This window comes from Phoxinus phoxinus, assembly GCF_949152265.1.
Source record: "Phoxinus phoxinus genome assembly, chromosome: 2".
NCBI lineage: Eukaryota > Metazoa > Chordata > Actinopteri > Cypriniformes > Leuciscidae > Phoxinus > Phoxinus phoxinus.
This window is the reverse complement of record NC_136877.1, coordinates 4,312,015-4,335,845: the sequence shown is the minus strand read 5'-3', so window position 1 is coordinate 4,335,845 and position 23,831 is coordinate 4,312,015. Positions and strand designations below refer to the sequence as shown.

Here is a 23,831-nt window from a genome sequence, read left to right as displayed (position 1 = left end):
AATGCACAACACAATTGAACCTTAACACAATTTATAAATATACTCTCGTGTGCTTATTTGAAGAAGGCATATTTGAGCACATGGCATTTCAAATCAATCTGGAGTGCATTTCCTAAAAGCATCGTTAGCCAACTATTTGCAATTTCGTCGTTACCAACATAGATCGAAGATTCAGTGTTTCCCGAAACCATCGTTTCAAGTCTCCTGAAGAGACACTAACGCTATTCCAGAAGAACCCGTGAAGCTTGATCTCACATGTTAAGCCAGCAGTTGTGCTTCAGTTTACCATATTTGATGTGCTCTATGCTTTTACAATGTGAATAAACCAAACATCTCATTAATGCATAACTAAAACACTTCTAACACAAAAAAAACAACGCTATCTCACGACCAATTCGTACGAATTTGTACGAGTGATTAAAAGGTGGCTAATTCGTACGAATTTGTACGACCTCACTCGTACGAATTTGTACGATTTGTCTAAACCCACGTGACGGTTGGGTTTAGGGGCGGGGTCAGGAGTAGGTCATTCGTATGAATTCATACGATTTTGGCAAATCGTAAAATATGTACGATTTAGCAAAAACGTACAAATTCGTACGAGTGAGGTCGTATGAATTGGTACGAATTAGCCACCTCGTAAAATTCGTACGAATTGCCGTGAGATCGGGTTGAAAAAAATGACCCCTGACCAGACACTTTAGGATTTAAATACATGTCTCTGTTAATTTGCAGGTTTGTTACCAATTCATGGCAATTCAATGAATATATAAAAGTCTCTGTGCCTGAAAGGGTTAAACAACCACAAACAAATAAAACTGTTGTGTGGGTTATTGCGTTATGTCCTTCCTACAGCACAGCATGAACACCAGAGTTAATTTAGTATTATTGATATACTATTAGTATATTTATGAATATTTGATTATTAACCATATCAACACTGTTGTAACATCACTTTAAACATGTCCGCTGGCCATTCATATGTCAGAGCGACACGATTATGGTGAACCTGTGTCGACGAGAGCTTTACAGACACAAACACACTGAACAACTAATAACTGTTGTCACCCGGTTATTTACAGGAGTGACAACCATATTTACATAAAGTCTACATATAGCGTGTACAGAAACAAACTGAACAAGTGGATGTTAATGACGCGTTTAAAAGCACATCAGAGCTGTGTGTGTCTGTTCTCCAGATGTAGAGCAAGCAAATCACAAGCAAATCTGTTTTCTTCACTTCAGTTAGACCTGTGGTCCACGGGTTAATATTAATGTCACGTTGGGCAGAAGAAACTAAAACCAAATGACCAAATAAACTGTATTTATTCATGTTTCTTGTTTGCAGCCTTGAATCCAAACTGTGACCCTGGATCACAAACCCAGTCTGGAGTCGCACGGGTATATCTGTGGCAATAGCCAACTATACATTGTATGTGTCAAAATTATAGATTTTTCTTTTTTGCCAAAAATCATCAGGATATTAAGTAAAGATCATGTTCCATGAAGATATTTAGTAAATTTCCTACCGTAAATATATAAAACATGTATTTGTGTGAGTGAATGCAGCACAATCGTGAACATAAATGGACAAGGAGATTTTCTCAATGTTTCCATTTTTTGCACCCTCAGATTCCAGATTTTAAAATAGTTGTATATTGGCCAAATATTGTCATATCCTAACAAACCATACATCAATGTAAAGCTTATTTATTCAGCTTTCAAATTATGTAAAAATCTCAACTGCATTTTTTTTATACATGTGACTGGTTTTGTGGTCCAGGGTCACATTTATGTGATTCAAACCCAATACAGCATCTTGTGTGATATACATGATATCTAAAAGTTGCAACTAAGTGGAAAATGTACCACCACCAAGTTTAACTGATGCTTTTTGGCATTTTTCTCTCTTCAGAACACCATGTGGTGACATAAATGGGAGAAGTGAGGAACTGTGATAACCGACAGAAACCAGAGATGGTTGCCGACCCCTGAATTATGGGATTCACTCCTGCATTTAAACGCAGTTGTCACTCCTAAAGCCATGTGTGTGTGTGTGGCCTTAGAGCACCAGCTCTGTTTTACAGCATTGACGTTGATTCAGAACGACTGCATGTATTTAAAGAGCAAGGGTTTGCATGTCTGCTTTGTCATCTCACTTACCTCGTCCTTTTCCAGCAGAATGAGACGCACGACTGCAATGTTGATGGCATTTCCGATGCTGGCATCCCGAAACAACCCAGCCACCTATAAAACACAGCATTCTCACATATGACAAGCAACATGGCAACCCTACAGTGATCTACAGTGTAAAAAATTATCGTGATTTTAACAGTAAAAAGACTGTAAAAATGCTACGGTGAAAATTTCCGTACTATACACGGTGAATAACTGTGATAGATCTAACCATACATTTAATGTAATTTTACAGTAAAAATTACAGGTTTTGGAAGTGAAAAAGAACAAGCCATTGTATAATTTACATAAAAAAAAACTAAATTGACATTCCCACAAATACCCTGCGTGACACTTCACATTTGATGTATTTTTGTTGAAATAACTGTCTTCATAGTTTTTCTTAGTTTCTTTGTAATCAGGTATGTACATTAGGGTTTTATGTTACATTTAATCTTGTTAGATTAATGTTTAATGCATTTTTAAAATCTCATGTGTGTTACCATGTTGACGTTTAGTGTTTGACACTTCTTCTATATAATAGTATTAACTTTCTTATGGAAAAGCTGCTTGTGATGAGCTTTAATGCATCATGTGACTCTCATCACCACTGTGATTGGTGGTTGTCAGTGTATTACAATGGTACCAAACATATATTAGTACTTCAATAAATCGGTAAATTACCACTATTTCAGATAATGGAATGCGTTTTTTTTACTGTAAATTTAAGATAAGTCTGTAAAACCTAAAATGTTGCTACCGTATTTTTTTACGGTAAACTTCTGGCAACCACAGCTGCCGTTTTTTTACCGTATTTTTTTACGGAATTGTTTTACAGTGTATCCATTCTGGTTCAAAAACTATAGAGAAAAGCTAGAGAAATGGGAAAAAAGCTAGAGAAACTTATGTGACAGCCTTGTGCCTGATCTGGCCACTGACTACAGGGAATACTTAAAGGAGTGGTATAATGCCCTTTTCACAAGATGTAAAATAAATCTCTGATGTCCCCAGAGTGTGTATGTGAAGTTTTAGCTCAAAATACCCCACAGATATTTGTATATAGCATGTTAAAATCGTCACTTTTTGAGGGTGAGCAAAAACACACCGTTGTTGTGTCTGTCTCTTTAAATGCAAATGAGCTGCTACTCTCAGCGCAGGGGGCGGAGCTTCAACAGCTTGTGTCCTTTTACCTCACACACACATGCACTGAAAATTTCAATGTTTATGTTCAAACCGGAGTCAGACAATAATGGAGAGACTCTAAATTCAACAGGACATTTCTGAATGGTTAGTTGATGAATTTATGTAGCTTCTGTGTAGTTATCTTCTAGTCATTGATTAGCATATTCTGTCATGATCATCTATAAATCGTGTTCTGGGGGCGGGGTTTATGTAAATTTTAGGGTTGGTGATGTCACTAACCCAGGAGGAATGTCTTGTAGTTCCTACCAGCCGTTTGTTGTAGTCCTTAAAAAACTATTTCTTAAAAAACAAATGTCTCCCTTTACTTTAAACTTTGAGCGTTGTAACTTTGCAGATGTTGTTTCTGCTCAAACAGCAACATTACACACTAACTAAAGTTAAAAAATTGAAATCATAATCAACCACCCCTTTAATGTTTTACAGTTTTAAATGAATTGTAAGGGGAGTGAAATCCCAGAGTCTCTGCTTTCAGAAAATATGAAGAGAAATCACATAACCACAGACTTTTAAGGGCGCTGACTGAGGTCATCACAGATCTCTACATGTGTTTAGATGAAAGTCGGGGAGCTGAAGACCCCTAAATAGGGTCTAGGAATGAAACGCGCACAAAAAGAGCTTCTGTTGGTGAAGTTCTGCTCTCACATCAAAGCTCTCCTTGAGGTAAATGCGGTCTGAAATGTGAGAGGCATTTTCTATGCTTCGGTGGTGCTCATTACAAAATGTTCCAGTGAATCAATGAGGCACCTTTGATGCCGTTCTGTCCTTTTGAGGTGAAGCATCTTCTGCAGACACGTGAATGACACCCTGAAAGACTGCTTAGCTTCATATTTTACAGGTTTCGGGTGCAAACGTTACTTCGATCAAGCTTGCATGGAATATACTGGCTGATATATTTAAGTTAGCGATATAAAACAAATAAAGGGACCTTTTAAAAAAAAATAGATATAGAATAAGTGTTAGTATTAATGGGTCAATTGTTGCCGAAAAACATTGTTCGAAAAATATTATACCATGGTCTGGGTGAATACTCGATTCTGATTGGCTGCAGGGTGTCTATCAAAAAGTGATGTAGGACATCTAGTAAAGGAGTTCTAAAACCGATTGTAAAACTAATTAAAATATAAACTAATGTTTTAAAAATGTGTTATTTGGCAAGTGAACATGGTATAAGCGGGTTAATGCCCGACGAGGTGTCCATTGTCAGGTATTAATGGTCCATTGTCAGATATTAATATCCTGACAATGGACACCTCGTCGGGCATTAACCCTTACATGGTCATATTGAAGGCTATGAAAACCAATACAGTGGATATTACCATGTATGCTATACAACATGAGAAAAAAGGTTTAAAATCACACTATTTTATATCTAAAATAAAAAATTATGCTTTATAAAGCAGAAGTAAAAATGAAAACAAAAACAAAAGCACTTTACAGTTCTACAGTTTACATTGCTATCATAAAAATACACTTGCAGGTTTAAAATTCTACTTATGGCATTTATTGTCCAACAACAAATATTTTTAGCAAAATGTATATTTTAGTAAATTCTAAAATATACATTTTTGCACTCGTTTGCACTCAATTGCACTCGTACTTTACTGAAGTCTGTGGAGTTTATCCGAGACTCGCTTGCAGAAGGCTCGTCCACTCCTGACAGCAAAATGGAAATATTTTTATGACTTTCTAACATTTACAGCTGGAGAATATACAGGCGAAACTGGAAAAATTTGAATATCGCGCAAAAGTTCATTTATTTCCGTAATTCAACTTAAAAGGTGAAACTAATATATTATATAGACTCATTACATGCAAAGTGAGATATTTCAAGCCTTTATTTGTTATAATTTTGATGATTATGGCTTACAGCTTATGAAAACCCCAAATTCAAAATTAGAATATTGTTAAAAGGTTTTCATAAGCTGTAAGCCATTATCATCAAAATTATAAAGGCTTGAAATATCTCACTTTGCATGTAATGAGTCTATATAATATATTAGTTTCACCTTTTAAGTTGAATTACTGAAATAAATCAACTTTGCACGATATTCTAATTTTTCGAGTTTCACCTGTACCTGTGAATTGTAAGTTATGCTCCACATCTCAAACGCATTAAACAGCACAAGAAGGTAAGGGTGCTTTAAACTATACACGTTAACTATATCTTACAAGTTATTTTGAAGGCTTTATTATAAAGCATGTCTCACGTTTAGGACAAATTGGATTATGCACTTTCCCTGCAGCGGCTCGCTCCGTATCCACCGCTATTTTCCAGATTTGTTCGTAATATCAAAATGTATATCGATATAGGTAACACTTTACAATAAGGTTCATTAGTAGTTAACTACCTAAGTTAACATGAACTAACAATACTTCTACAGCATTTATTAATCTTAGTTGATATTAATTTCAACATTTACTAATACATTATTAAAATCAAATGTTGTGTTTGCTAACATTAGTTAATGCACTGTGAACTAACATGAACAAACAATGAACAGCTGGATTTTTATTAACTAACATTAACAAAGATTAATAAATAATGTAACAAATGTATTGCTCATTGTTAGTTCATGTAAGTTAATACATTAATGTTAACTAATGAGCCGTATTGTAAAGTGTTACCTCGATATAAACAGTATCGCCTCATCTTATTTCATTTATAAAAAACATATCTTTTAAAAACTCGATACACCGACCAGCCCTAGCAATTAGGCTCACGATTTTTGCCTGACGGATGAAAAAACACATCATCTTCTGTAGTCTTTAGGACTTATATTTAATGAGCGACCCGAGCCATATCTAGAGAGCAGAATATCACAGAGACTCGAGGGTGGGCTCCTTTGACTGCATCTTTTTGCAGTTGATGAAAAATCACTTCAAATGAACACATTCTTTCAATTTATTCTCGAAAGAATCTCAAAAGAACAGATAAAAGATTCAGTGCTTCCAGATAGAGCAGTAAGAGATTGGCTGAGAGCCAAACTATTTTACCCAAAATATGTGTGCTATGCATTTATTATTATTATTATTATTTTGCAATATCATGTTGTTAGCTTAGATCGTGCTAAAATCAAATTCTACTGAAAATAACTCTGTGAAGCACAAACTGTGCTGGTTATAAAGTGTTCAAAGTCAGTAACTCCCGAGGATCCGCTTTTACAGTGTCCTTGTTACATACGTTACATGTACTTACCATAGTAATAACAGTACATTATGCATAATCACATGCAACTAACCCTCAACCAAATCCTAACCCTATAGTAAGTACATGTAGTTGCTTAATATTACTCAGTACTTAAATATATAACTACACTGTAACACTGACACCTTAAAATAAAGTGTAACCGAAACTTCACATCTTTTACTTGCATTCCTCACTTAGAAAATCATTACCTTCTTCAGCCTCTTCAACAATACATAAAACAACTCAAATACATCAGTAATGAGTTTATAATGCCAGAACTAAACCCCTGCCGACTCGGATAATGGAATGTTTCCCCTTTATAGAAAACTCTTGTTCTTCAATACCAACCAAGTGTCTGGAATGGAAAACTTTTTTCTTTTTTTTCTGAGGGGCTTTTCCCTCCTCAAAAACAGAAGCCAGACGAAGCATTCAGAGTATATTTTGGAAAACGTACCCAACAGACTGGATCTGTAACATGGTCAGCTGACTTGGATCGAGCTCAGGAGCAACTAAAGTGCTGCTGCCTAAAAGACATTGTTGCTATTTTGAGGAGAAGAGAGTCGGAAAACTAAAGGGAGGAAATGAGGATAGTTTGAAACGGCACATCAGAGTTATGAAGAAAAACGAAAAGTGTGGATTTGGAAACTTTTCAGATTTTTTTTGTGAGTGTCCCTGGCACGTCTAATCATAACTAGGATCTTATGATTATAAGTTGGTACTACTTTGCAATTAACATAAGCTGGATGAACAGTACAAACAACAGTATTTGAAAAGATAGTATATATAATATATATGAAAATGTGGGAAGTGAAAGCTGCCAGAACAAGGATGTTTTAGGTTGTTGCTTGCTATTACCTTTCATGCAGAGTGTAATACAGCAGTTTGAGAGTGTAAAAGGTCTGCAAAGTCTTAAACATCAAAATGCACAACAAATACAGTTATTAGCCGCGTTTCTATTACCCTTCAAATTGCGCAAATTGAAATTGCAAATTAGAAATACGCCCAATGGAAACCCGACGCAGATCAAAACCTCTTCTGAAAACCTATTTGTTTTCCTTTTAAACGTGTTATTATCTTTCCTCTGTATGTTTTAATTTTTGATTTGGTTTATTTGACTTCTTTGTTTTTTGTTTTCAAATCTGTACATGTAGTTTCTTAGTTGTTCTCTTTTCGACCCTTAGTTATTTGAGCTTGTACAGCACTTTGGTCAGTCTTGTGGCTGTTTTAAATGTGCTTTATAAATAAAAGAACTGAACTGAACTGAACGTCAATTTTCGTGTCATCTGAGTGTTTCTCCCTCATTTCTGCTTCAAGGTTCTCGATAAATTGTGGCATTTACTTTAACGTACGTCAGGTGACCTGTAAATGGGAAAAAACTGTTTCCATTGTAGTTTTGTGAAATATTACTTTTTTTAATTGCCTGAAAAAACACCTCATAAAAACTTTTATCGCGAAATATATGGGAGTTTTTGCTAAATTTACGTGTTTCCAATGGGCATATTTTTCAATTCGCAATTTCAATTTGCGCAATTTGAAGGGTAAAAGAAACACGGCTAGTAATAGTGATTCTCGCCATGAATTAATTTATTTATAAATATGACTGTTACTCACAATATTCATGACAGAGAGCACATAGCTCACAACTCCTTTGCTTCCATGGTACTCCACCATTTTCGGATCAGCCACTACCAGAGTCTCGACCCACTTCTCAGAGCTGATGGATCTCTGTCTAATGCGCCTGCGCCGCTGCCGTCTCTCCCAGCGCTCTCGCTGCCTCTCCGCCTGCTCTGCCTCTCCTGAAGGACCTAAAGAGAGTCAGAAATCACACTGGATGAAGCGCATGATGTGATACCTGGGCAAAATGATTTAGCCTCATTAAACCCCTATGGGCCCTATCATATACACTCGGTGCATTGCCAGGCGCGACACAAGTGTGTTTTGCTAGTTTCAGCCTGACGCAGTTATTATTTTCACGTCCTGCGCCACATTGTTTAAATAGCAAATACATTTGCACCCATTTGTGCGCCCATGGGCTACTGGTCTGAGAACAAGGTGTGTGTTCAGGCGCATTGTTGGAGCGTTGCTATTTTGAGGAACTGTAATAGACTGAGCCATTGACCGACTGAAACCTGGTCTAAAGTCAATGGAACAATATTTTTTTGTCATTTAAAGGTGCATTTTTTTTGTCACATACAGCAAACATCTCCTCACTATCCGCTAGCTGCCTGTCCCCTGAACACACTGTAAAAACGCGGTCTCTGTAGACAGCCCAGGCTCCACAAACGGCAACAAAAACAAACTGGGGCCAACCTGCACCACGAAACATAACAAACAGTGTTCCAGCCAATCACCGACAAGCAAGGTTTGGGGGGTTAGTGCGCGTACATGAAGGGGTGTGTGGAGGAGAGAGAAGCATGAAGAGGGAAGTTAGAATTATATTCTCTTTAAGTTAAATATGGCCGACACACGACCAAAGAGACGATGTTCCGATGAACAAATTGCAAAGAAGGAAAAGGATAAGGAACGCGAAGTCCCGAATTTACATTGGAAAAGCCTTCGAAAGGTGGAGAGACCTCCGCCGGCAGAGGGGCTTCCAGTCCGACATCCAGGTAGCTCTGTTTTTGCTGGACAGGACTGGGTAAATCATTTTTTTTGTTTTTCTAAATGGACGTTCGTGTTCACCTAATCAACACAAAGATATAATTAGCTAGATCTATGCAGTCAGCGCTAATAGTGAATACAACATATAGGTTTCTAGCAGCTAGCGATCGATCTCTATTGTAAATGATCAAGCAAACTCACAGTAGGGCGGCAGCTTGTGTGAATGATTGTATTCACCCACTGTTTGTTATGAATTTGAATGTTCATTTATAGGCTATTGACAACTTTGACTAAATTTGTTTATGCTCATTGCTCACTGGGAAACGAAGGGAGGGGGAGGAGACGGGATGAGGAGGAGGGAGGGTCTAGCTAGCCTCCGTTTTGTTTGACAATACTTTGAACGTCAACAAGAAGTGACGTCACCCAGCATCACTTAGAGCACCTTTAAAGAGCGTGTTAGTAATGTGCGGCAATAGACGGGTCCACAACGGGCGTACAATAGAGTGCGGATCGGGCCAAATTTTTCAGTCCGAGCCCGGCCCGCGTCCGACAGAGCAGTAACCGAACCCGACCCGAGCCCGACAGGCATAAAGATATTTATGTTCGAGCCCGACCCGAGACCGGCAGTTAAAATCCCATTTTTTTCTCATACTAATGACAATTGTACGTTTGTTTGTGTGGAAAGCCCGCTTTTATTAAGCAACTGTAAGAAGGCAATCGGAAATGTCAACAGGACGAGCGCATCAGCGCGCGGAGCAACAAGCGCTCTTAACACCTGGCGCGCGCACATTATGCACGTGTTTCGTTGTCACGGCTACATAAACAAATGTCCGCACACAGGAAGACGGATGTTATGGTAATATTTTACATGTATTTTAATCACAAAAACGAACGTTTGCATCAAGTGAAAGCATCAGGCACATCGGCTACCTACATAATAAGCTGTTTTAAATTTTAAATGTTCAATGCCTTATCGCGCTGATGTGACCGAGCCCGACCCGAACCCGAACATCCTTTCTAAATATCTGTCCGAACCCGGCCCGGCCCGTCGGGTACCGGCGGGTCCCGTCGGGCTCGGGTCGGGTATCCATCCTCTAGCGTACACTCACTTATTACACACACACTCTGCTTATTACACGCACAGCAGCACACAAAAATGCTAGAGTTTCTTCGCTAGAGACGCGTTCAGTTTTTCCGATGCAAAGTGAATAGGAAATTACACTCTGATTTTTTTTTTTTTTGCACGTTACGCCCAAAACACACCCATTACTCAGAGAATAGAGACAACCCTTTTAGACTATGCACCGGGCGTGCCGACCATTTGTCCTAACTGGCTAAAGTGGACTCAGACACGGCTTCAGTACACTTGCGCTTTAGACCATGCACTTAGATCGTTAAAATAGGGCCCTAAGTCTGACCTCTGACCCCACAGGTGGCGTTGGCTGTGTGCTCCCCGAACAGAGGCTGCACCAGCTGGCGTTCTGATTGGACAGCATGTCGCTTGTAGACGGCGTGAGCCTGTGGGTTCGACTCTTCTTGTGCCGTCTCCAGGGGACTAATGAAGAATTCCTCGTCTGAGAGCTTGAACAGCCCTGTCTAGAGAAAACAGAAGGTCAAAGCAACATGACACACAATTAAACATTCACTGTCTCACTACTGCAGTTGTTTTTTCCCCCACACACTTGTTATTACATTATTAATATCACTCAGCTGTCAACTGAAACTAAATCTAATAAAATAAGCATTAACAGAAATAAAATTAAATATATAGAATATATCTTATTTCCGCTATTTGCCAAGGCAACATTTATCATTTCATTGTTTAACTTTAAATAACTAAAATAACGAATTAAAACTGAAAAAAAGACTAAATCTTTAAATAAAATATGAAATAAACTGTATTAATAAAACATATAATATAATCTCAATGATCCAAAACTAACACTGTTATCACATAAATACTAAACATACTTTTAAACAGAACAGATGTGTCTTTAAAGGATCAATGACAAACTGCAAAAGAATCTGCAAAAGATATATTATTTTTTAAAAGGTTTTTAAACTATATTTCTCATAGTAAAATTTATTATTCATTCATAAATATAATTTTTGCTTTTTTGGGGGGGTCATACTATATTTTACAGTATGAAATAACCTTATATTTGTCCCCCCCCCCCCAAAAAAAAATAAAAAAAAATAAATATATATATATATATATATATATATATATATAGCTGTGAATTACTATGCTAAACTTCTGAATACATTTTTCTGTTCCAAAAATTCATTCTTTTTAAAAAGGCTTTTTTTCGTCATCATCAGGAAAGTTGTATCACCCTGAAACTTTTTACATAATGCAACTCACAACTTAGTGTAAGAATTCAATCCAGAAATGATGTGCTTATCATTGAAGAGATTCAAGACATTGTTTCAAGACATTCAAGACATTATTCAAGACATTGTATGTATGAATTGCATTTTTTATGAATTTTCTAATACAAACATTCTAATAAATAGTCAAGTTACATGTGTCATGACTCATGTCACTAACCTTAAATCAGTTTGCTATATATTTATACGAAAAAATATAAATGTTACATGATCCTTCGTTTTGTGTCTCTTGTTTTTGCTATTTGGACTTTTATTTTGAAGTGTATTTTCTGTTCCCATCGCTCACATCCTCATCATTAAGTCCGGCATAATAGAACGGTCAGGATAGTGGTTCTGATAGGCCAGGTCCAAAAACCCACGAAACACAAGAAACACAAAACCAAGGAACATGTAACAACAGGGTAAGATTTTTGTCTAGACTGAGTGGAATGATGCGATTTACCCAAGTAGGACATTTTTCTGGATTACCTAGATCACCTGTATCAACTTCTTTTGTTCAGCCTCAAACAACATTCCTTCCAAACAATCACAGCTTTAACCTTAACTCTAACCTCTGACCCCTAACCTAGGGGTGTCCAAACCTGCTCCTGGGGGTCTTGCAGAGTTCAGCTGCTCCTTGGCTCAACACACCTGCCTGGATGCTTCTAGTATGCCTAGTAAGACCTTGAGGTTCAGATGTGTTTAATTGGGGTTAAAGCTAAATTTCGCAGGACAGTGGCCCTCCAGGAGCAGGATTGGACACCTCTGCTCTAACCCTATCCTACTCACAGGGAGAATTACGGGAATGTTTCACTGTGAACCAGAACCAGACGTGATGCGATAAAATGCCAGCAACAAGCAATTTGTCTATCCACACTAGATGAGGCACGACTACGAGACAAGTGCACTGCACTCGCAACCAAATCCATTCAAAATCACAGCCAATTAAAAGAGCGCCCCTAGAGGCAGAGTTGCTCAGAATGAGGAGTTCTTCCATATAGTATGAATGTCGTGTGCATCTGCGAAAAAAAAAAACGTGTGATATACAATCCTTTACACACATGAAAAACGTGAAGGCACCCCCTGGTGGCAGATTTCTTTCGAATTTCTCACAGTCCTCTGGGGCCGTGAGTCAAACAGGCCCAACAAGTTTTGTTTCGATCGGCCTCCGTTAACCTTGTTTTACAGCTGCTTGAAATTTTGGCCGATGTTTTCAAAGATACACAAATATCCTCGTAGACAATCGTGGCACATTGGACAAAGACACTGCATGCCAGTTTTTCAGTCAATCGGACTAACTGTTGCATAGCTATTGACCACAGAGTGGCCAGTCGCCGCGTCATTTTCATCTTTGAAATATAGATGTAAGATTGGTCTTGTTTTAAAGCTACACTGTGTGATTTTTACCCCCATCTAGCGGTGAAAAGGTATATGACCATCCAGTGAATATTAGTTTCTGTTCCTCTCAATTCCGATTTCGTTTTAACTCCTACAGTGGCCAATGTAGTCCAATATTAACATGGCTTCCAGTTCGACCTCATCCATGAGTATTCCTTCAAGTGATGAGGTTACTTTAGAAAACTATTATAATTTGCAGTAATTTAATTTGTCAGTTAACATATAGGTTATGACATCTATGTAAAATGAATAATAGTTTTGTGTTTTCGGTATTTTTTACCATTTCATTGCTAACATCAGCTATCAGGTTCCCAGACGAATGCAAGCTAATCTTAGTAAAGTAACTTTTATCAGTGCTATCGTTATTCTGTATATTGTACGACATCACTAGCGTAAGGCAAAGTTTACATTGTAGGCTATATCATTAGAGGGAAAGGAAAAAATTAAAACAGGGCCGGTGCCAGTGAATTGCGGAGACGCAAAAGGCGAAGCTTGAATTAACGGGTTTGTCCCTCTTTGGCTAATGTACTTTCAAGATGGAGGGGCAACATGGCGACCGTCATTCGAACCCCTCACCCGTATGTATTTTCAATGGCATATTATACACTCACGAGAATACTTTATTACATGAACGAAGTAAATATACATTAATGAGCACATATATTTTTGAAAGAACTAAGTGTTTTTAGCTAAGAATAAACTAAAAAGTTACACAGTGTAGCTTTAAAGAAGACATTCGGCAGATTTTTGTAGAAGTGAAATAAATTAAGGAAGTTAAACAGAAAAAAAGTTATAGAAGTTTGAGTTTATGAAAATGTACAATTATTCATATTTTATATAAAATATATATTTTCAAAACCTGGAGGACTCTAAAAATGCAAAAAAATAAAGCCAAAAATCTGAACAAGTTGTGATTCAAATTTTAGGTTGATATCTCAAAAAATGCGCTTTCAGTGAGATTTAGTTTGGGCGCAGTACCACACTTCTCCACTAGTGGACATTACTGCCCATATAAGGGCGACTCCATTTCCATATGTCGTTTGAGTGATCTGAACCATTATTTTTACAATTTTCATACAATTTATGAAGTAGACATCCTATTCAGAAGTATAGGATGGTTTGGCAAAAGATTGGCAGATTTTGAAATGAATTCAACCTCTAAGAAACACAAAAGAACACATATGTGCATTATAGCTCGCTGCCACATCACTAATGCTGAATCTATTATTTTTTTCTTTATATTTAAAACATTTTCAGGCCTTTTTTTCTAAAATAATTGAATGGATGCTATCGTTTGAACTCTTGGCATGAAAACAAACTGAGGTTTCTACCATTCTTTCATGATTTTTCATGTTCATCACTTTTTCAAAATAAAGGTCTGAACACGCCTTAGGAGTATGAAAATATTCTTGTTGCAAATTGATAAATTACGGCTCCTCTGTAATTTATTTTAAAAATCAGTCACCAAATATGTAAACTAGAGATTGTAAGCTTTCAAATGATTTGTCAAGATTAGTTTAGGTTTAGTATAGGATAGGATATTACTGTTTTAAATATGTAATGGCTGTGGGGTTAAATATAAGGGGTTAAACCCAAAAAATCTTATCAACAGTGTTTGATTAAATAATTCCCTATTTTTAGAATTCTACATAGAAACATACATACTGTGAAACATCCAAATACAAGCATGCTTATGGACTCACCAGGCCATTGCAGGTGCTCACAGCTGCTTGACCCCGGGTCAGTTTACTGCTCCAGACATCTCCCAAGAAGAAGCAGAGAGAGTGGCCATGACCGTGTAACGTAGACCCTCGCAGGCCACCGTACCTCCGCTCTGTGAGGAATCCAGGTGCTAGTAGATGAGGGTTCAGGGTGAGGTTAAAGTGCAGGTCCTGACCACCATACTGCAGATGGTAGAAAACCCGGGCCAGGCTCTCTTTGTTTTTTGCCGTCTCTCGCCTCTGAATTCGACTCACGCGGTGGGACACAAGATTGGACAAAAAATGTCCTGATGAATCCACTCGGATAGGATGAACAACTTCATAGTTTGGAAATCCATCAAGAGAACTATCTACAAAAACAACAGGGCAACTATTAAGAGAAAAACATACCAGAAGTGGAATTGTTAAATAGTAATACTTCATGCCAAAAGACAAATCGGATGAAAAAAACAACAACATAGATTTGCGATCTGAGCCCCAGCTTTCAATTTGTGTAGTGTTGCATCTACCGTTGTTGAGGTTTTACTTATATTGGGATGTAAAGTTCACACTAGGCTCTTGGTAAATACCAGTTAATTTTTAAAGTGCCCTTATTATGCTAGGTTAAAGGGTCCTAATTTTGTTTTGGAGATCTCCTACAATAGGTTACATGCATCCAAGGTCAAACACTTTCATTTTCTCATAATATACATTGCAGCATCAGCTCTACTCTCACGTCTGAGACGGTTCAATAAAGGCTTCGATCTAAACCCCTCCTTTCCAAGAGCCTGCTCTGCTCTGATTGGTCAGATGGCTCAGTCTGTTGTGGCTGATCTACTCTTCTCTGATTGGTCAGATGGCTCAGTCTGTTGTAATTGGTCCACTCTGCTCTAATTGGTCAGATGGCTCAGTCTGTTGTGGCTGATCTACTCTGCTCTGATTGGTCAGATGGCTCAGTCTGTTGTGGCTGATCTACTCTGCTCTGATTGGTCAGATGGCTCAGTCTGTTGTGGCTGATCTACTCTGCTCTGATTGGTCAGATGACTGATTGATTTACTCTGCTCTGATTGGTCTGATGGCCCAGTCTCTTGTAATTGGTCCACTCTGCTCTGATTGGTCAGATGGCTCAGTCTGTTGTGATTGATCTACTCTTCTCTGATTGGTCAGATGGCTCAGTCTCTTGTAATTGGTCCACTCTGCTCTGATTGGTAAATGGCTCAGTCTGTTGTGGCTGATCTTCTCTGCTCTGATTGGTCAGATGAGTGATTGATTTACTCTGCTCTGATTGGTCAGATGGCTCAGTCTCTTGTAACTGGTCCAATCTGCTCTGATTGGTCAGATGGCTCAGTCTGTTGTGGTTGATCTACTCTTCTCTGATTGGTCAGATGGCTCAGTCTCTTGTAATTGGTCCACTCTGCTCTGATTGGTCAGATGGCTCAGTCTGTTGTGGCTGATCTACTCTGCTCTGATTGGTCAGATGGCTCAGTCTCTTGTAATTGGTCCACTCTGCTCTGATTGGTCAGATGGCTCAGTCTGTTGTGGCTGATCTACTCTGCTCCTCTGCTCTGATTGGTCAGATGGCTCAGTCTCTTGTAATTGGTCCACTCTGCTCTGATTGGTCAGATGGCTCAGTCTGTTGTGGCTGATCTACTCTGCTCTGATTGGTCAGATGGCTCAGTCTCTTGTAATTGGTCCACTCTGCTCTGATTGGTCAGATGGCTCAGTCTGTTGTGGCTGATCTACTCTGCTCTGATTGGTCAGATGGCTCAGTCTGTTGTGGTTGATCTAATCTGCTCTGATTGGTCAGATGGCTCAGTCTGTTGTAATTGGTCGACCTCTTACAGCACGTCAGAAACCAAGCGATCATTGCCATATCTGATTTTTAGCCCCGGATCTTCCTCAAAACTTTAATACACAGTGATAAACAATCACGATGGCGTTGGTTACCATATCGATTTGAGTGTGAAGCATCAAAAAGCCCCACAGCCCTGGAAATATGGAGGGCACAATGGAGTTTATTTAACTATTATAGCTATCAATCTGGTTACTGCAAGTAGGTTAGTAAAGCTTTTAGTAAAGTAGTCAATGTAAAGAAATAATAATGAATCAACATAATTAGTAAATAATAAATCTTCAGGAACGTACATAAAAAATAATAATGGGAGGTAAATTAATACAAATACAATATCCTAGGGAATTTTTTTTTTTTTTTTGGCATGCACAAATGAAAGTGCACTATTTAAATTGACTGTGTTGAAGAGCCGCAAATAACATGCAAAACATGAGTTCATTATTCCAGCCATTACTGCTGTTTGGAGGCTTCCGTAAATATTTAGTTTATACATATGCTTCAACTAAGTTCAATGGTACAAAACTCAAATGTTTAGTATAGTGCCCTGGAAACCACTTAGAACTGCGCACGTTTTGCATGGATACACAGCACTTACTCTTTTCTTTAGAAAATGTAAAAATTATGTAGCCTACTGTATAGATTGCATTTTAAAAACAACTAAATAGTAATGGTTTATGTTATTCACAATTTCATATTGTCTTACGGTGCACTAAAGTACCAATGAACAATATTTTACCAGTCTTCAAATTCAAAAAGTCTTCAGATTCCCCAAAGATTTGACTAAACGCACTGATTACAGGATTTTGGGGGATTGTGTGATAGTGTGGCTGCGGTGCAATCATTCTATGCCATAGTAAAGACTAAAATATTGTGTCATGACTGCATTCTCCATATTCCTGCAATTCTCTGGAGAGTGTGTAGAGACATTTAAACAGTCTTTGTTATATGACTTGACTCTGTTCATTGGCAGCCCTGTTGCTTTGACCTCCATGATTGTGGAAGCAGAGGGAAACAGCATTACCCCTCAGTGTCCTCCACGAAATGAGATATGGAGTTGCTTCATCAGGGCAAAAATAACTCAAAACCACACAAACGCCTCCGAGAGAACAGTGGCATGTGGCATTGATATTTAGAAACAATTCACATTACAGTATCCTTTTTATCTTACACTTTAATATAGTTATTCACACCATCAGCACTAAATCACAAAATATTTTTCATTACAAGCTGTTCCAAATACTTATTAAAGTGTACATAACACACACAGCTTCTGCCAATCTCATGTTAATCTTGAGTCCCTGAGTAGTATTGAATCCTTCATATCTCAGAAGAGTCTTTAGTTTTATCAGATTTATAAAAGACATATACAGCTGTACTGATTCTTTCCAAAACGTTTTCCAATTGAGGAGTATTACTTTTACCAATACTCTAAACCTACCATTAAAGCGAGCTGATGAGTATGAGGGATAGTATCCATTACATCAGAATAGCCAAAAATAGCCAGATTGTGGTCAGGTTGAATGCTCAGCTTGAAAACAATAAAAACATTTTAAACCAGAAATCATACAGAATATGGGGCAAAACCATAATAAATGTGCCAATGTCCCCTCTGGGCTATCTTGCACCTATCACACTGAGAAGATATGGAGGGAAATATTTGGTTTAATCTAGTTTTGGAGTAAAGAATGGGGTGTATAACTTCACGTCTATTAAGCTCAATAGACCAGGCTACTTTGGTTGGTGCATAGATGTTGCAAAAGCACGAACAAAACAAGAATTAGAAGATAAAAGATCATTACTTAAATGGTTTTCAGCATAGGCTGTAAATGCACCTGCACATTTAAACTAAATCTAGTAGTAATCGCTAAAACGCCTGAGTTTTGTTCAGCGCACGAGTTAAACTCTCGCGAATACTCTCGTCATAAACTGATGAACATAAAAAGATTTGGTGATTTTGCTATGATATAAAAGTTGAGTCTTTGATTAACATTGGACTAAAACTCCAACAGTAATTTTGCTTTGGCAAAATAGCCTATACTTTCAAGTTGAAAAGTAACTGGGATATGATCAGATATTAATATATTATGATATTTAGTATTTTAAAACCAATTCAGACCTTACCAAAAAGTAATAATTTCTAGTGTATGATTTATGAACATGAGAAGAAAATTCATAATCTGTTGGATGCTGAAGCCTCAAATATCAACCATATTTCTAGATTTGTGTTTGTATGGAGGTAATTGTAGGCTGTGGTTTTGAGGAAAGTATCCATAAAGTATCTAAGTATATTACATTTGAGGAGTTTGCATCTGGAATTAGCCTACACTAAAGATTTTCCGAAAAAATTCGGAGTCATCAAAATTGGGGCCATATTGAGCAAAGTTTTGGGGAGAGAATTAATGTCCAGATAGCATTAGTCTATCTTGCATAGTGAACCAGGGAAAGACAAAAACACGTTTTAGAAGAAGGACTGATGATGCATTGATTCTTTTAAATGTTGTTCATTTTGAACAAAACGTTACATAGTGATAGTGTATATCTGTTGTTTTAAAATTATAAACAAAGCAAACTTTTTATGAAATATTTCCAATTTCAAAGTGTGATTGTGCTAAAATAAATTCCACTTTAAAAATAATTAAATAAATAAATACGTGTCCAAAATACTTCTTGTGGGCTCTGTAGCCTGTTGAATCTCCATTGTGGAGGACAGGACTGATGATGCATTGATTCTTTTAAATAGTTAATTTTGAACAAAAAGTTAGTAGCCCATTGTAGACAATAAACAAATTGCAAAGTGTGATGTGCTATAATAAATGCATCTTTATAACTGTGACCAAAATATTTTTTTTGTGGGCACTGTAGCCTGTTCAAACTCCATTGTGCGCGCGCACACACACACACACACACGCGCGCGCGCGCGCACGCACACATCAACTGACAATGAGACACAATTGCAAATCACTGCGTGGGACTGTAATGAGACACAAGCTCAACCCACTCACCTGTGTCTTGATTATATCCGCTCGTGTTTGTGCACTCGAGAATGGACAGAAGCCCAGCTGTTATCACAAACAAGAGAGACAAACTCGCTGGTGCCAAAACTTTACTCCCACAGTCCAGCTGAACCATCATGTCAAACTGCACAGAGGGGAAGACAGACCACTCCTGGTACATCTAGTCCATTTAAATGGAGATAGTTTGAATAGGAACTTTTGCCTCAGCCTAATGCATCGGTGGTTTGGACCCATCACACAAAAGAACGGTGCATTTATTACGCGAGAGATCTGCAATGATCATCATCCGTCCGAAGCAAACTCTGCAGCATGATGAAGTCTGTGAATCCGGTGCAGGGGCGAGTCTGGACTCCGTTAAATCATCTGGGACGACTGGAGTTACTGATGCCGCACACAGAAGAGCAGAGAACTGTGTGTGTTTCAGTAAAACTTTGTCAAAGTTCCGCCCTCTAGTAGGAGGAGGAGGGTTTCTTTGTGTTCAGTGTCAGAACTCAACCCGTTCTAGTCTTCGGTTGTGCTTTCCGTGTTCAGGGACTCGCATCTCATCATTTAAACAATACGTAACCATTTATCATTGCATAAAGCAGGAGTAAAGGAACATTCACACCGGAAGCGTTCCGTCTGAGCAGTTTTATTTATTGGTTTATTTGGCCGTTACGTCGCTGGTCACAATCGTTGCGTTTTTATCATGTCATTGCAGTTATACAAGTCGACCTGCATTCTGTTCAATTCCTTTGACTTACGGATTGCAGTTTTTGAACGCAAGAATCTACATTGATGTGTCCATGTTGAGAGCATTAATAAAAATGCCAATGATCAGTTCATACAACAATCCATCAACCATACCAAGGGTATCTTGATCTTAAATGTGCATCATAATCATATTATTATTATTAGCCTATTTGTTTATCTCCACTTGGATATGGACAATAAATAGCTTCTTTTATGTTCCACAGAAGAAATAAAGTATTTTAAACCTTATGAAGCCCCGCCCCTTTTCAGCCGCGCTTGTTCTGTCTTCCGGTTTGTATTTTCATTGCATGAAGGTAAGATCTTACGGATTTAATTGAATGAACTGCTTGTTTTAAAATCGTCCCGGTCTACTGACATTCATCATGCCATCTGCCTCAAAACATGACAATTCTCATGATAGCTTTTGTTAGCTCTACAATAGGCCTAAGTAAATCCACTTCACCAGATAATTACTCTTTGACAGATGCCATAGAAATATAGGGCCTACAGAGCGACCGCAAAAACGGAAGTTCAAAGGCAAACTTCTAAAGTTGGCCGCCCGCTTGTTTCTCTGGCGCATAAGGTCTATACGTTTGGAACAACATGACATTTATAATTTATAATGATAGAATTTATATTTTTGGGAGATATATCCATTTAAGTTGGATTAATGAACGTGCATTGATGTATTGTGTAGCTCATGAATTGAAAGGCTGAAAACCGAAAATGCAATGGCTGATTTAGAAAGTGCCAAACTGCAGATGTATCTGAGAGTGTCCATCAAGTGCCCCCTCTAGTGGACACTAGCAAGCAGACATATTTCATGTCAATTTATGAAGTCATTCCCATCTATTGCAGAAAGCAAAAGGTTAAGATGATATATAATACTTTATTGACTCTAGGAGTAGGCTACTACAAGAAAAGGTTCTTAAAAGGTTCTATAGGCGCTACATATTTGGAACCCCTAAAAGGTTCTTCACTCTTAGAAAAAAAGGGTTCATTGGGGTTCTATATAACACCATAGGGTTCTTTACTCAACTCTTTTTAGCATAAAAGGTTCTATAATGACAAGAAAGAACCATTTTGGTTCTTAAAAACCCTTAAAAAGGGTTCTGTATATAGAACCTTTTAGGGGTTCCAAATACGAAGCACCTATAGAACCTTTTATTCTAAGAGTGTATGAGCTTTCAACATGAACGGCAAAGCAACATTAACATAACAAAATACGCGAAATTAGAATTAAATGTTAAACCATTTGGCATTGCATTATGATGCATAGGCTACCACATTTTTTTCAGTGTCGTCTTGTGTTATTTAGTGATTTTCACCCTCATTTTTTTCAGATGCGTTATTATGACATGACGTCAAGTGTGCAGTCAGTGGTGTATCCAGTGCGCACGCTTCACAGGCGCGCACTTCAGCATGAAGCGCGTGCTGACAGGTACACTATCGCGTCGCGTGCACGCATGGGAATCTGCTGCAGATATATCCGTTTCTATTTAGCGTGACACAATACCATATCAGACTGAGTGACATGCGCTTGTCCACCAGGCACCTGTTGGAGAGCTCTTTCAGAAGCAATGGGGGACCTTCTCAATCTCAACCGCAGCGGATGGGGAAGTTTGAACAGGACTTTCACGGGTCTCCACAAGTTCAGCAGTCTGGAGGACATCGATGTGAGTGCTGACGGAAGCCTCGTCCTGAGGATCATCATCTCGGCTGTGTACTCCGCGGTGTGCGCCGTGGGTTTGGTTGGGAACCTTTTGGTGTTTTTCCTGATGAAGATCAGACAAGGGCGAAAGAAATCCATCATTAATTTCTTTGTCATCAATTTAGCTGTCACCGACTTCCAGTTCGTTCTGACCTTGCCCTTCTGGGCAGTGGATACGGTGTTGGATTTCAGCTGGCCGTTTGGTAACGCGATGTGCAAGATCATTTTATCAGTCACTGTGATGAACATGTACGCGAGCGTGTTCTTTCTCACCGCGATGAGCATCACGCGCTACTGGTCTGTCGCGTCCGCCTTAAAAGTCCCTTCTCGAACGAAGTGTGTGTCCGTGAAGTGGATCTGCGCGGTGTTGTGGATCCTGGCGACTGTAGCAACAGCTCCAACATCTATTTTCTCCACCGTGACAGTTGTGGCAGGTGAAAAACTCTGTCTCCTCAAGTTTCCAGAAGGACACGATTGGCTCGCGTTGTACCACCTTCAGAAAATAGTCATTGCGTTTATCATGCCCATGTTCATTCTCTCAGTGTGTTATCTTCTACTTCTGAGGTTTGTCCGAAAGAGAGGCGCTAATAACCACCAGAGAAGACGATCTAAAGTCGCAAAGTCTGTAACGGTGGTGGTGCTCTCGTTCTTCATCTGCTGGATGCCGAACCACGCGATCACTCTGTGGGGAGTTCTGGTGAAGCTCAACGCTGTGCACTGGGACAAGTCATACTACATGGTGCATACTTACATTTTCCCTGTGACTGTGTGTCTTGCCCATACTAACAGCTGCTTAAACCCAGTTTTGTATTGTTTAATGCGACGGGAGTTTAGGAAAATGTTACATGGTTTCTTTTGGCGCGTCTCGTCACCTGTTCTTTCGAACGCCGGGAAACTCCATGGATACAGTGGAGGAAGTAATCAAACACACGATGACGCACATATTAGAATTCATTTAAACGTGATTGATGCCAACAATCCAGACAGTAGACCGAAAGCATTCACATGAGTATATTACAGTCAAATTACTCTAGAACAGAAACTCGAAAAATTAGAATATCGTGCAAAAGTCATTGATTTTTGAAGAAATTTGACTACATTCTAAGTTTACTATAGGCCTAAATTACTATCATTTTTTAACACCGTTTACTGTAGTACTTTTACTATAGCATGGTTCAAAAACACTATAGTATTTACAGGTGAAACTCGAAAAATTAGAATATCGTGCAAAAGTTAATTTATTTCAGTAATTCAACTTAAAATGTGAAACTAATATATTATATAGACTCATTACATGCAAAGTGAGATATTTCAAGCCTTTATTTGTTATAATTTTGATGATTATGGCTTACAGCTTATGAAAACCCCAAATACAAAATTTGAATATTGTGAAAAGGTTTTCATAAGCTGTACGTCATAATCATCAAAATTATAACAAATAAAGGCTTGAAATATCTCACTGCATGTAATGAGTCTATATAATATATTAGTTTCACATTTTAAGTTGAATTACTGAAATAAATGAACTTTTGCACGATATTCTAATTTTTCGAGTTTCTATAACCGTATATAGTAAAAGTACTACAGTAAACTGTGTTAAAAAACGACAGTAATTTATATTAAACTTACTATAGAGAATAGTCAGATTTCTCTGGTAAATACAATAACGTTTTTGAACCATATTATAGTAAAAATACTTCACTATAATGTAACAATTGACTATAGTTAATACAGTTTCCTGTATTATAAATTAACAAAGTGTAGTAAATACTATAATATCCTATAGTACTACAATACAATTCAGTTTACTGTTGTATGAACTAGGCTACAGTATTTACTACAGTTTATCAGTTTACTAGAGTCAATACTATGGTGTGCTATAGTATTA

General features: G+C 38.1%; 2 protein-coding genes across 3 annotated transcripts in view; one reads left to right on the top strand and one right to left on the bottom strand.

The window, feature by feature from the left end:
* The window catches only part of adamts7 (a disintegrin-like and metallopeptidase (reprolysin type) with thrombospondin type 1 motif, 7), a gene marked incomplete at its 5' end in the record, with an annotated part of 78,288 nt that extends 58,628 nt beyond the window's left edge, over positions 1–19,660 (bottom strand). The window contains 5 exons of the mRNA XM_079597801.1: positions 2,164–2,247; positions 8,177–8,370; positions 10,585–10,762; positions 14,638–15,005; positions 19,489–19,660. Coding sequence (XP_079453927.1) covers positions 2,164–2,247; positions 8,177–8,370; positions 10,585–10,762; positions 14,638–15,005; positions 19,489–19,660 — 996 coding nt within the window. The remainder of the gene's footprint in view (positions 1–2,163; positions 2,248–8,176; positions 8,371–10,584; positions 10,763–14,637; positions 15,006–19,488) is intronic.
* Positions 19,462–23,165, top strand: rxfp3.3a2 (relaxin family peptide receptor 3.3a2). Of its 2 annotated transcripts, XM_079597819.1 has the most exons (4): positions 19,526–20,351; positions 20,457–20,546; positions 21,576–21,673; positions 21,784–23,165. In XM_079597819.1, the coding sequence occupies exons 3-4, from the start codon at positions 21,655–21,657 to the stop codon at positions 22,950–22,952; spliced, it is 1,188 nt and encodes a 395-aa protein (XP_079453945.1). In that variant the 5' UTR covers positions 19,526–20,351; positions 20,457–20,546; positions 21,576–21,654; the 3' UTR covers positions 22,953–23,165. The 2 variants fall into 2 exon arrangements, with proteins under 2 accessions (XP_079453946.1, XP_079453945.1); XM_079597820.1 differs by lacking the exon at positions 20,457–20,546 and having other exon boundaries at positions 19,462–19,911.
* The last annotated feature ends 666 nt before the right edge of the window (positions 23,166–23,831 follow it).